Source organism: Diachasmimorpha longicaudata, unplaced genomic scaffold, assembly GCF_034640455.1.
Source record: "Diachasmimorpha longicaudata isolate KC_UGA_2023 unplaced genomic scaffold, iyDiaLong2 ctg00000344.1, whole genome shotgun sequence".
Lineage (NCBI taxonomy): Eukaryota > Metazoa > Arthropoda > Insecta > Hymenoptera > Braconidae > Diachasmimorpha > Diachasmimorpha longicaudata.
In genome coordinates this window covers 1-12,643 of record NW_026974092.1, presented here as the reverse complement: position 1 = coordinate 12,643, position 12,643 = coordinate 1, and the positions used below count along the sequence as shown (strand labels likewise).

At 36.7% G+C, this 12,643-nt stretch overlaps 1 protein-coding gene across 1 annotated transcript; it reads left to right on the top strand.

Annotated features, from left to right (window-relative positions):
* Window positions 1–5,257: 5,257 nt before the first annotated feature.
* LOC135172470 (uncharacterized) lies at window positions 5,258–8,049 on the top strand. Its single transcript, XM_064138516.1, has 5 exons — window positions 5,258–5,371; window positions 6,078–6,251; window positions 6,359–6,553; window positions 6,797–7,239; window positions 7,471–8,049. Exons 2-5 carry the CDS (start codon window positions 6,221–6,223, stop codon window positions 7,819–7,821), a joined length of 1,020 nt encoding a protein of 339 aa, XP_063994586.1. The 5' UTR covers window positions 5,258–5,371; window positions 6,078–6,220; the 3' UTR covers window positions 7,822–8,049.
* The last annotated feature ends 4,594 nt before the right edge of the window (window positions 8,050–12,643 follow it).

The window sequence follows — 12,643 nt, the reverse complement described above, 5'->3', positions numbered from 1 at the left end:
CTTCACTTCATGGAACGTGTCAATGCATCAGAAGTGCAATGTAAAAAAACACAAACAACGCAATACCCCGGAGATTAAACCCGACGCCGACGAGTCTGCGAAAACAACTCCCTCGAACTGTGCAACGAACGATAAAGGATGGAGCGAAGATCAGGAGAAAAAAAAAAAAACTTTGCCCATCATTTCCTGTGGCCCACAAACCCACGAGTGTAAGCAAAAACTCTGAGCTCTCCAGAATGCCCAAGAATCCGTGAAAAATATCAAATGATAAATAAGAAACATGTAGAAATGTTGGTAGACTGATACCGAAGAAATCGAGAATCATCATACTCGAGTTTCGCATTTCTGTTAAAACCTGTCCTCCCTGTAAACTTGAACTGCTACGCGATTCTTCAGGTTTCCCGTAATCATCACGAATACCATCATGGAAGGAAGAAATACGAAGAGACACGTGATACAGGAGAACTAAATTATTTCCTTTCCTCTTCCATCCCGAATAATTAAACAGATATTAATAATTCACATATGTCTATTGGCATCTGTCCTTGGTGAGCTAATCACTGAATTATTCAATAACACTCGTGGTAGACTTATTTTTTTTTTACTCTACTAATTAAAAATTAAAAATTAAAAATTACATTGAGCTTCGTGTCTCCTATCAACTGAATTATTTATGCAAGAAATATTTCTCATGAGTTTTTTTTTCACTCAGATATACTTTAAATTCACATTTTAATCTACTTGTTAGTAGTTCAATGTGAAAGGAGAACGAAAGAAAATAAGTGAAGAGATTTTTAACGATGCAGATATATAATATCCGTAATGTAATACCAAGATCACTGGGAGATTCAGACGATGAAAATATTGAGCGAAACCGGATTTTCGAGTGGAATGAGCTCTGAAAGTTCTACAGGTTTCTAACGATCATATAAATCATGTTAAAATTATTTTTCAGCGACGATTAATAAATTCCTTGTCTCAAAATGATTCTAAGCTTCTGGGAGAGGGATTTTTAAAAATTAAATGCAGAATTTTTTACATTTACTGATTTATCTTAGAAATAATCAACTTTAGCGAGAAAATATCGAAAGATTTTGCTGGAACTCATGAAATTATTAGCAGTTACTCAAGCTTTACTCACAATTCATAATACAAGTGATCTTTACATTGAGTAATTACTACGTTAAGTTTTTGAAAGATAATATTTCCTTAAAATCTGTAATGAAATGTCGACTGAATATTGGATATTGGCTACTCTTCAAGAATTTGTAGAGGTAAAAAATTCCACGATTTTATCACTCCATTTATCACTCAAAGTCTTTAAAATTGAATTCCTCAATACTGTCCATCATTATAAACAAAAAAAAAACATTCGTAAAATTTTACTCTACAGTTAGCTGTAACTCGTCATGAATAATCGAATAAAAGATGAAAAATATCAGGAGTTCTCCCCATTAAAATCCCAACCCTTTTATCTAACGAATGAACATGTCGGTGAACAGCAGGACTCCTACTAATCCTCTCTATAAAGGTGTTTGCAGATGAAACTAAAGAGGAAGAGAGAAGCAATAATCCCGGGAGAAAAGTCACGGCGTCAAAACGTGCAAGATCCTCGGGGGAGTTGAAAAATATATATGTATAACCAACGTCCCGCACCGGTTGAATTCCCCAGGAATGCCTTGCAGCACTGGGCATTCTCTATGGATACCCATTTTTCGTGATGGTTCATAAGCTTTGTGCCTTCACCCTTGCAACACCTATTGTCGACTCTTCTCTCGATATTCTTTCAGTCAATGTTTTTTCCAGTGGAAAAAAAAAACAAATAAGACTGAGGAGAATATTCTTTTTGATATTTGTGTTTTCGGAGTTAATTGAAGTGAGAAGGATTGCTTTTAGAATATGCCTCGAAGAGAAAATTTGCGAACCGTCTGAGGACATCAGAGTGAAGAGCAGTTCATAAATATTTCTGATAAAATTAGAAAAATTGATAGAATGTGTGACGAAGATAGATTATTTATGGAATGGGAACGTTTATATGACGATTTTCATGAAGTGCATAAAAATTTCGAGATTTCGACTGAAAATTGGAATTTTTTTTTTACTCGTTATTTCCTTTGATGTTACAAATGTCTCCATTGTTTTACGTCGACTCCTGCCTACCTCTCTGTCAATGCCTCCCAGGTAGGAAATGCCAATGTCCACGAAACGGGCCAGGTCTGGCACGAGACTGGCTTGCCAGATCTGGGCCACCAAGCTTGGCCCGAGGCATGGCCAGACCGGCAAAGAGCATGGCTTGCCAGGCTTGGGTCACTAAGCTTGGCCCGTGGTATGGCCAGACTGGCAAAGAGCACGGTTTGCCGGGCTTGGGCAACCACGCTTGACCCGAGGTATGGCCAGACTGGTAAAGAGCATGGCTTGCCAGGCTTGGGTCACCAAGCTTGCCCCGAGACATGGCCAGGCAGACAAGGGGCATGGTTTGCCAGGCTTGGGTCCCATATGGAACAGCATTCCAAAAATTGAATTCTCATGGGGAATGTTTTTGCAAACTCCCCATTGCAGACACCTAACAACCATGAGAGGAGTTCATGAGATTCCAGGTGAATTCATTTATTTGGGAATCGCCTCGGGACTCAGAAAAATAATTTCAACTCAAATTTATCGAGAAAACGACATTTCTCTTCTGGTTCATATTGACGGTATGCAGGTATACCGGAATGCTAAGAAGGAAATTTGGCCAATTTCAATAAAAATACAGCATCCAAATTACACTACCAAACCCTTTGCTGCCGCGATTTATTGTGGGGATGGGAAACCATTATCAGCCACAGAATTCATGACTGATTTTGTTGAAGAGGCCAATGAACTCCAAGAAAATGGTTTGCGCATTGATGACAAGGTTTTTGAGGTGAAAATTGTAGCAATAGTGGCTGATTCGCCAGCTCGAGCATTCATTTGCTGCCACAAAGCTCCTGGAGCCTTCTATGCCTGTGGAAGGTGTTTCACCAAGGGCATTACAGTAGGTTGTGGAAGACGAGGAAAACGCATATATCCAGTGACCAATGCAAATTTACGCACTAAAGTATCCTACGAGACGCGAGTTCAACCAGAACATCATTATGAAGGTTCTGTGTCCCCGCTGCTCTCTTTGGATAGATTCGATCTGACAAAACAAGTGCCATTAGATTTAATGCATTTATTCTATTCTGGTAATATGAAATGGCTGCTGGATAAATGGCTAACGAGAAGTTCAGCCCAGAGGATCAAATTAGCTGATGTTCGTCGGCTTGATGGTATTATGAGGTCATTAAAAGCCGATATCCCTATTGAATTTCAAAGGAAAGAATTTGATGTGAATAATATCTCAAGATGGAAAGCATCACAATTCAAGTTTTTCCTTAATTATTGTGGTATCGTCGTGTTACAAGATTTCTTACCGAAACCTTTACGTTGTCATTTCTCATTATTTGTCTTTGCTAGCAGAATTTTAAACAGTAAGGAATTCGTTAAGGATTTGAGTGAATATGCTGGATCTCTGCTAAAAATTTGTTTCGAGACGTTACCTGATGTTTATAATGATGAAGGGGCTCAAGTTCTCAGTTGGCATAGTATCATCCACGTTGCTAATGATGCCCAATACTTTAAAATTCCTCTGAATGAGCTCTCAGCGTTTTGGGGAGAGAGTTACATTGGTTTATTTAAAAAACTCGTTCATTCTTCGATAAAACCACTCACACAAATTATCAACAGACTAACTGAGATGGAGTCTGGAGGAACCATGGTAATTAATCAGAAACACATACTGAGTGATTGGGTTATCGCGAGAAAGCCTACAACGATGATAATTGATGGGGAAATTCATTTAACATCAAATATGATCAACATCAATGGTCTAACCTTGACGACAAGTCATCCAAATAACGTGGTACTCCTAGATATTGAGAAAGTTTTCGTAATTTCACAAATTCTCGTTAAATCAGGAAAATCCAAAATTTGTGATGATCTTACTGGTATATATATTTTCGGACACCAGGAAAGTAGTAGGGAAGAGGCGTTTAGTTATCCAGACTTTTCCAGTCGAGTAGGAATATTCTACATTAAGTCCTGGGCAGCTGAAATGACATGTAAGAAGGCACACAAAATTAAACACAAATGTGCTTTATTAAATGTAACTGGACGACAATACGCCATATCCCTCCTCCACTAGAAAATAACGTAAAAATTGTTCGCATTGTGAAATGCAGTTTTTTTTTGGTAAGAGGGTATATGAATGAGGGTATATGTTTTAGTTGAACTCGTGATTAAAATTGTGGAAGAAACAAACAATTTTATGTTTTAAATCAACAATCGACATGAAAATCCGATCATCGAGGTCGTTAGAAAATTTCAATAGTGGAGTCGTTACATGCAAGTGGGACATAAATCGGTTAGATCTGGCGTCCGTGTACATAACCTTTCATAATTGCTCGTATCATCCGTTTATCGGGCTTTTTGTCTCAAATTCGGATTTCACCAACTAAGTTGACGGTAAATTACAAGAAGTGAGAATTTAATGTGAATTAAATGTGTGTTAAGTGTTTGACAGATATTTGTGATATAATCGTTTTGAAGGAATAGTGGCGCTAAAAAAGAAGCATCAGTGGGGTGATGACAAAAAACCGTTCAAAACACATGGAAATAGAAACGCAATTTTTTCTGTTAAATAATAAGCTATATGCATCATTCTGCAAAGTTATCAGTTTATATGAAACTACTCGAAAACACCAGGTTCAATTGTACGAATCGTGATTTTTTTTCATAACCTAAAATGTCGGAAACCTCACATCCATCTCGCGATCCAAAAAATCTCAGCGAACCATTCGCAGTCATCGAATTTCTCGAGAAAAACGAAAAAGGGCTACCATGCATTGATTTGGTGCCGAAAAAATGGTTTAATAGTGCAGAAGAAGACACCTGTAAATTCCCACCGACAACTGAATATCATCTACTTGACGACTACTTGGAAAAATTGCACTCGCCCAAGGACTCTTGGCAAAGTTATCCATTTTGCTTCATCACCGGAGCAGGTACAAAAATTGAAATGACTCCACTTATAACTTGATGAATTGCTCGATGGGTTCATTTCAATATTAAAGGATCATATGTTGATTGTGTTCAGCTGATTTGGATCAGGGTCGCAGAAGATTAAAAAAGGCCCAAGTAACTCTCAACTGTGAGACAACCGATGGTGAAAATGATCGAAAGGGGGGGAGGTCCGAAACTTCCTCGAAAGCAAAAATTTCAGCAAAACCCTTAACTGCATCAAAGTCTCAACTAAACAACATCTTTAGTACTAAAATCCCGATTCCACCTAGAAATCAAACTCCAAAGTCTGGTAAGTCCTGTTAATATGAAGTAAAAGTCAATTATCAACAATTATAACCACTCTTAACCCCAATTATTCATCCCCAATTTATTCAACTCTCGTATTTAACATCAAAAGACCCATCGTTCCCTAAATTGGGAATTAGATTGACCGAATTTTTGAAATCTTTTACAAAATAAATATTAATTATGTATCTGTGCAGTCATTACATGTGTATTTGTCTCGAAACATCGTTTTAAGAGAGAATCGCATTGAATGATTTTATAAGAAAATTTTTATTATGTTGTGGTCGAAAAATATTAGGTTATTTTTTTTTATTGCAATTCTTTACTCATCAAAAAATTGAGTCGCTAACAGAAATCACTACGTGCGAACAAGATAAAGTGGAAAATTTATGATTTACACTTGATATGATTGTTTATACATAAAAGCATTGGAATGTTGAGGGGACGAGAAACGTTCCATTTTTCCCCACCATCTCTTATGTAGGAAAGCATTATAATTCTGTTGTGAAGAGGTAAATCAAAGTGAACATCTACGGAAAATGGTAAAATTTTGATAGAAACCTTTTTTGTAGGAGCGATAGGTTCTACAAAAAAAATATTTTTTCAAATGCATGCATTCTTTCCCCACTTTGAAATAGCTATAAAAAACAAAGGCTGGAGACAACTTACGTTGTGTTACTACTTCACTACAAACTTGTAAAATTTCGTAGGTATACAAGCAAAACCAAAGACAAGATTTCAAAGCATTTACCAGAGTGGATCTGACTCTGAAGACGAAAATCATGATTGTCTTATAGCTAATCCTGAGGAGATTCGAGCCTCAAAGGCTCAAAATAATTCTGGCTTTTTGCAAATGTCGAGTAAATCGCGATCTGTACCAACAGGTAATAAATCAATTTTGAGGTAATATGGGACTGTAGCACGTAATTCTAAGTTCGTGTTAATTAAATGATCCGGTCAGGGATAAATCATCATTTTCAATAATTTCCAGGTGCATGTTTATCATTTAAACAGCGGTCAAGGAAGAATATTACTTTGCTTAAAGACGTCGAAACTGATGAATCTGAGAGCAATGATTCCTCCGATGGAATTCTGCAGTCACCTACAAAATCGATGGACTCAGCGAGAAATACAAGAAAAGAACTTCATTTGACACCTCCTTCACCACTAGTCCATAACGCTTCAGGTAAAATCGGCTCGGATATTCCATGACCAATCATCGGCCAAGTTCCTCCCGCATGAAAAAATTTATATTTATAAATATTTGAAAATGGTCCAATTTATATTTTGAACATTCTTTACAAAATTCGGAACTTATATAGAATTAGATTATATTATATATTTTTGGTGGGGGCTTGGGTAGTTTTTTTTTCATCTGATGCTGCTACCCATCAATTTATATCGTTTGGTCCTCCTTTAATTTCATAAGGTAACCGAAAAAGGCGTGCATCGTCTACTACACGCGCTGAAGACGGATTGAATTCGATTGTGAGCCCAGGAACTCCAAAAACTTCACGATCAATGATGGTACCCCCTGCTAAGATGCCAAAAATGCTGGGACCACAAAACCAGTTGTCATCTAGTCATTATGCTGATAATGAACGTCGAATCCTGAACTCCCTTCGAGATTACTTTGATCAGCAATTAGATGAAAAGCTCGAAAATTTAAGACGCAGGATGGCTTACGATTTAAAGCAGTCTATGAATGAGCTCAAGACCACAATCATTGGCACTAATCTAGCCCCAGCTTCTGGTCCTAGCTTGCTTGAAATACAGAAGCAGATGTCTACGCCACTACTATTTGAAATGGATGATAAGTTCCAGGAATACGAAGCGATATTGACAACGGACCCAAATCTCGTAGAAACACTGGTAATATATCTGAAATTGATCGTTTTTCTTCTTTTTTATGTAAAATCAATAAATTGGGCGGTGACACATGCACTGGGTTCGTTTTCTGGTGATGAAAAAATCTTTCATCACCGGGACTCAAGTCTACGTCACTGGAACGCTTTGGTTATAGAACCAACCCGCTGGCGATGAGCCCAAAGATGTCTTCTCATGTTCATAAATTCAAAAAAATTTCCCTTCTTTTATTTTTAGCGATTATTCATGAGAGTTTTGATAAGCAATAAAAAAGAGATGAAAATATGTGTTTCCACTATCCTATCTGCGGTTCTGAGGAAGACAGTGTCACTGCACTATTCTGGTTACGGAAAGGAAGCTGGCGGAAAGAAAAAGAAAAATTTTTATAACACTACAGTATGCAAAGTACTGATTGATGTGATAATTGAGGTAATAGGATCCAGCACTGATGAGAAGAAGATAATGTCAGAAGTAAGTACTTGGTTGTCACGTTCTGGCGATCGAGAGGGTGGGCGTAAGGAACGACAACGCGGGTCAAGTCATCATAACGAGAATAATTCAGTTTGTTCCTTTGATACCAATCGATAATACTTCATTTTTCCGGGATAAATGGAATTGTAAAATCACTGTGTTAATATGACTCCATTAGTTCATTTTCGTAATTGTATTAGTTGTGATATTCTTGATAAAAGGTACGATTAATAGGAAAAGTTTATATTATCAATATATTTTTATCGCGAGGCGTTTCATTGGGCAGAATATATATTAATATATGAATATTGTTTAGTATTCGGCTGTCATTGAAGTATTAATTATATTTATTATATTTCTCCTGGCGAGGTCGGAAATCCAGAAGATGGAAATAACAATTGGAAAATGTGATGTATCTTAGCATAATAAAGTATTTTCTATGTCATTTCCTCATAAGTTAGATCACGGGAATAAATATCCGTTGTTGGTTCAGGGATTAAATATTATGTCCAAAAGTTTAAAGGGAAAAATAATAAGTGGATTTTTAATTTTTAAGAAAAATTCTAATGAAAGTAATTTCAGCCATTGAGAGCTGTTTTCAGTATTTGGTGATTCAAGTCAAATAATATTTATAAGGTTGAAGTTTCACAATCGGACTGCGTCCATATTCCCCAAAGATTTCAAATTTAAGGGTTGAAATTAATTAGTTATATGTAATCCTATCCAAGACTTTTTTATATTTCTAAGTTTGTTTGAAAGAGTGAATATAATAAGCAATATTATATAGAACTAGCACACAATCAATGCAACTAAATATCATTCTGTGTTCCGGAGTTGCAGATGGAGAAGACATTATTGTAAAAAAAGGACGTCTTTCCGAGATGAAAAAATAATTCTTATCAGGATAATTCGTATCAGCAATTGTCTATGGATATAAGAATTAATTCTTATCATCCATAGCGGAATAAATTATCCATAATATTGCTATTATAATGACTGTTTTCATGCTTGAATTGAAGCACGATAATTTATCAATTCTAAACTACTAATTTAAAAAATAACATTGGTGCGTTATTTTGTTGGATATTTTGTTAATACAATCTTCGAATTCTGAAGACTGACTGCTAATATTATTAGATTGTAAGAGAGAGTTTATTAAGACTTAATATGGTATGTCGTATTAAATTTCGGATTCAAATGATCTACGTAGATTATTTATTTTAAAAGCGGATGAAAATAATCCACAAAAGATTTTTCTACAATTTATACCTGCAATCATTTTTTTGAGTTTTCATATTCTGTTCGCGGAAAAATCTCATAGTTGTGATTATCTTTCATGAAAATTGGAGATACAAACACTGCATATCTTTAACTGTTCAACCAAAATCGGATGAAAACATGTACTATGTCGATAGGAGGAAAAAAGTTTTTGATTGGCTGAGTTTTTTTGTCAATAGATTTAATAAATTTAAATATAAGTTTTGTCACATAATAAAACTGTTTTCTGTATAATGTTGAAGGTAATAAATACATGTCTGCTTATCAGATATACCGTTCATATATTTATTGGTGATTCTGAACCCAATACAGGCAACGGTTGGAGCCTGGCCACAGCTCTGGTCGTAAATCTGGGCCAATTTCGGGCCGAATGGTCAGCCCAGAATGCGGCCAAAGTTCGGCAATAGGTCTGGGCCAATTTCGGGCCGAATGGTAAGCCCAGAGTGCGGCCAAAGTTCGGCAACAGGCCTGGGCCAATTTCGGGCCGAATGGTAAGCCCAGAGTGCGGCCAAAGTACGGCGACCGAAGTCTGGCCAAAGTTCGGTCCCAGGCCTGGCCCCGTGTTATCATCCCAGGGTCTAGCCAAGTTCGGCGCGAGTTTGGCTGGAGCCCGGGTGCCGAGCTACGGCAGCTCGGCGGCCGTGCTTGTACCAAGGTTGGCCCATTCGTTTTTTCCTACCTGGGCTTTTGCCTTCTTCCCTCCCCTTCCTCTGTGGTACCCCGGTACCGACTTTTACCCCAACTGCACTGCATTTACACAAGGGTCGAAGGAAACCATAGAAAATCCCTACCGTACAGGCCGGCCGGTACTGCAGGGCCCTAATGTACCCTTCTGTCACACTGACTAGAAAGGTACACTGGTTCTACCCACTCCCCACCCACCCCACTCGCCCAATCATTACAGCCGATTTAAAACTGAAACCTTTTTGCATCTATTTTTTTATAACTCTAATTGAAAAATTCCATTTTCGATGAACACGTCACGTCGCCGTCTGCTAGGCCTGTCATCCCATTAGTGAAAAATGACTGAATGTGTTAACAGCAGACGTCAACGGGGCCATTAGATTCAGGAATAAGCGTAAAACGATCTCTCGACAATTGTGGCACTAACGTGAATGAAATTTCTCCCCTAAAATGCATTATCTATTAAAAATTCTAACTCAGTGGCGCACCGAAATGTTCGAATTATGACAGTTCCCGTAACTCATAAAATGATACTTCTCCCGTGCACGCACTTGCAAACATATTAAAAGAGGAATAATTTGAACATTAACAATTTCAAAACCGGTCTATAAAAGCATAATTTATAGTCTTTGCGGCAAACACTGATGATCATTCACATAAGTAACAAAATAACCAGTGGCTTACGTATTTTTAGATTTTATGTTCATGAATCATAGAACAGTTCTTTTATGACTTGCAATTGTAAGAAACAAGCGGGGCATTGCTACTCTTGATACAGCCCCTTCTTGAAAATAAATTAACTTAAATAAATGTACTTCCGAATGGTCATTTTACACACAATCTTTTATCTTATATCACCTATCAATTTATATTCTCTTGTTTATTTGAAATACATTTCATCATTTCCCTGATTTCATTATTTCTCTCTATTACTTTTCCTCTCATCTTTGAATCCAGTTAAAAGCCCATCAAAGCAATTTTCCACCCCTAATTTCTCCAACCTATCATGGGGTATAATCCGGTAAAACGAAAAGGAAAATTCCAAAAATTAATGTAAGAATTATTTAATCAATACTGACGCATAGAATTAACATTGACAATAACGCCGGAAGAATCAACTAATATCATTAACATCAGTCATACATTATTCGCAATATTGCGCATATAAAATAAAATACTAATAATAATGTCGATATTATTATTTTCAAACGTAAATTATCCATTAAAATACCGCACAAATAAGCGAGCATTCTAACTCACGCCCGGCCACAAATATTCCAATTATCATAGCTCCCCCAAGTCATAAAATAATTCTTCCCCCATACACACATACTCACAAACATATTCCAAAAGGAATAATTTAAATACTGTGTGATGTCGAGCAGTTGGGCGTAAGGAAGGGGTTAAAGTCTCGCTACGCTCAGACACGTGCCACGTGCCATTATGCAAGATGTATAATAGCCCCAGTGACGACGGATGGACGAGGAGTTCAGGATAAAAAGTGACAGGAAGAAACATAAAGCAAAGATGTGGCTCTAAGAACATCCAGATAGCTTCTACCTAGGTTTTGAAAAAAAAAAAAAAAGTTCGTACCTCCGTGGAGCGCTTCCTTCTTTCAAACGGCGAGGATTATCCGGATGATTATTTGCAATGCATAATTTACGGTTCTTACAGAGAGTACTAAAGAGTATTCATACGAGTAATGAAAGAAACGGTGGATTACGGATTTTTAGCTTTTATCTTTATGATTCACAGATGGTGTTCTATGACTTGAAAATTCTAAGATAAAATAGTCGAGGAAGGAATAAATTAATTGATTGAAACAACTAGGATCCCAGGGTAACACACCGGATCCTGAATATTAATGAAAAAAATAATAATCACTATCATATTGGCTTGTCGATAAATAAATTGTTAATTTTTATGGTATGAAAAGTGAATAACTCAACTTCAAAGGAAATAAGATACAAACTCGTGAAGTATTTGATTATTTTTAGGGTTAAAACATTTTTTTAATTCGATAATTATGGCGCGTCATGCTAAGTTGCTGGAAGCTAACGGCGCACGGCAGCGCGCAGATCATTCTCAATGTCCCTAAATGTATCCTGAGAAATGATCTGATGTGTTTTTTTGAAATAATCAATGATCTCTCGGGGATCTCACCGATTGCTATTCTCCAAGTTAATCCTTGGCGTAAGAGGAAGATATTCGTAAAATGCTCAGTACTCCCGAGAATTATAGTACAGTGAAAATAACACTGTCAAAGAATCTCAGAATATTTAATTGTAACATCAATCAGACGATTATATTATTCATATCCGCTCCAGAATTTTACAAGAAAAATGACATCTTCGTACGGAAATATTCTAAAAATACGTTCGATTGAATTACCAATAAGTTGATCAATAGTCCTGGAAAATATTCTATCCCCATTGGATAAAATCATATCACCAAAAAAACTGAACTATTTCCAATCGAATCAAACTATTTTCATTCCCTTGTTTGAATTTTAAAAAGTACATACCCCAAATCCAAAATGGAATGTCTCATTGGACGACACTCATAGCACGTAATTCAAAGTTATTAAAAGCTAAGGACGTGCGACAGCACGACCATCGTGTTCTGGTAAATAAAATAATATATAAAGCAACATTGTTGGAAGCTCACGAAATGCGCCTGAGCAGGATAGAGTAAATTCGGCAATGTTGGAGCCTGAATACGGTAGCATATTCACGCGAAAGTGGGTTGCCAAGGGTGATTAGGCTAGAGTTAATTTAAGAGAAATATTGATATATTTTATTGAGTGATAATTTAATATCAAAAGGCCTCTACTTAGTGGATAAAAACATGAATCACATGTGGAGTTAGTTGCTTTGTTATATTATATTAGAGAAAGACAATCAGTTCACTTTCATTTCTCATGCAGAGGAGGGGACAGAGTAAACTAAAGTATTCAACGCGTTAATAATATCCTCAA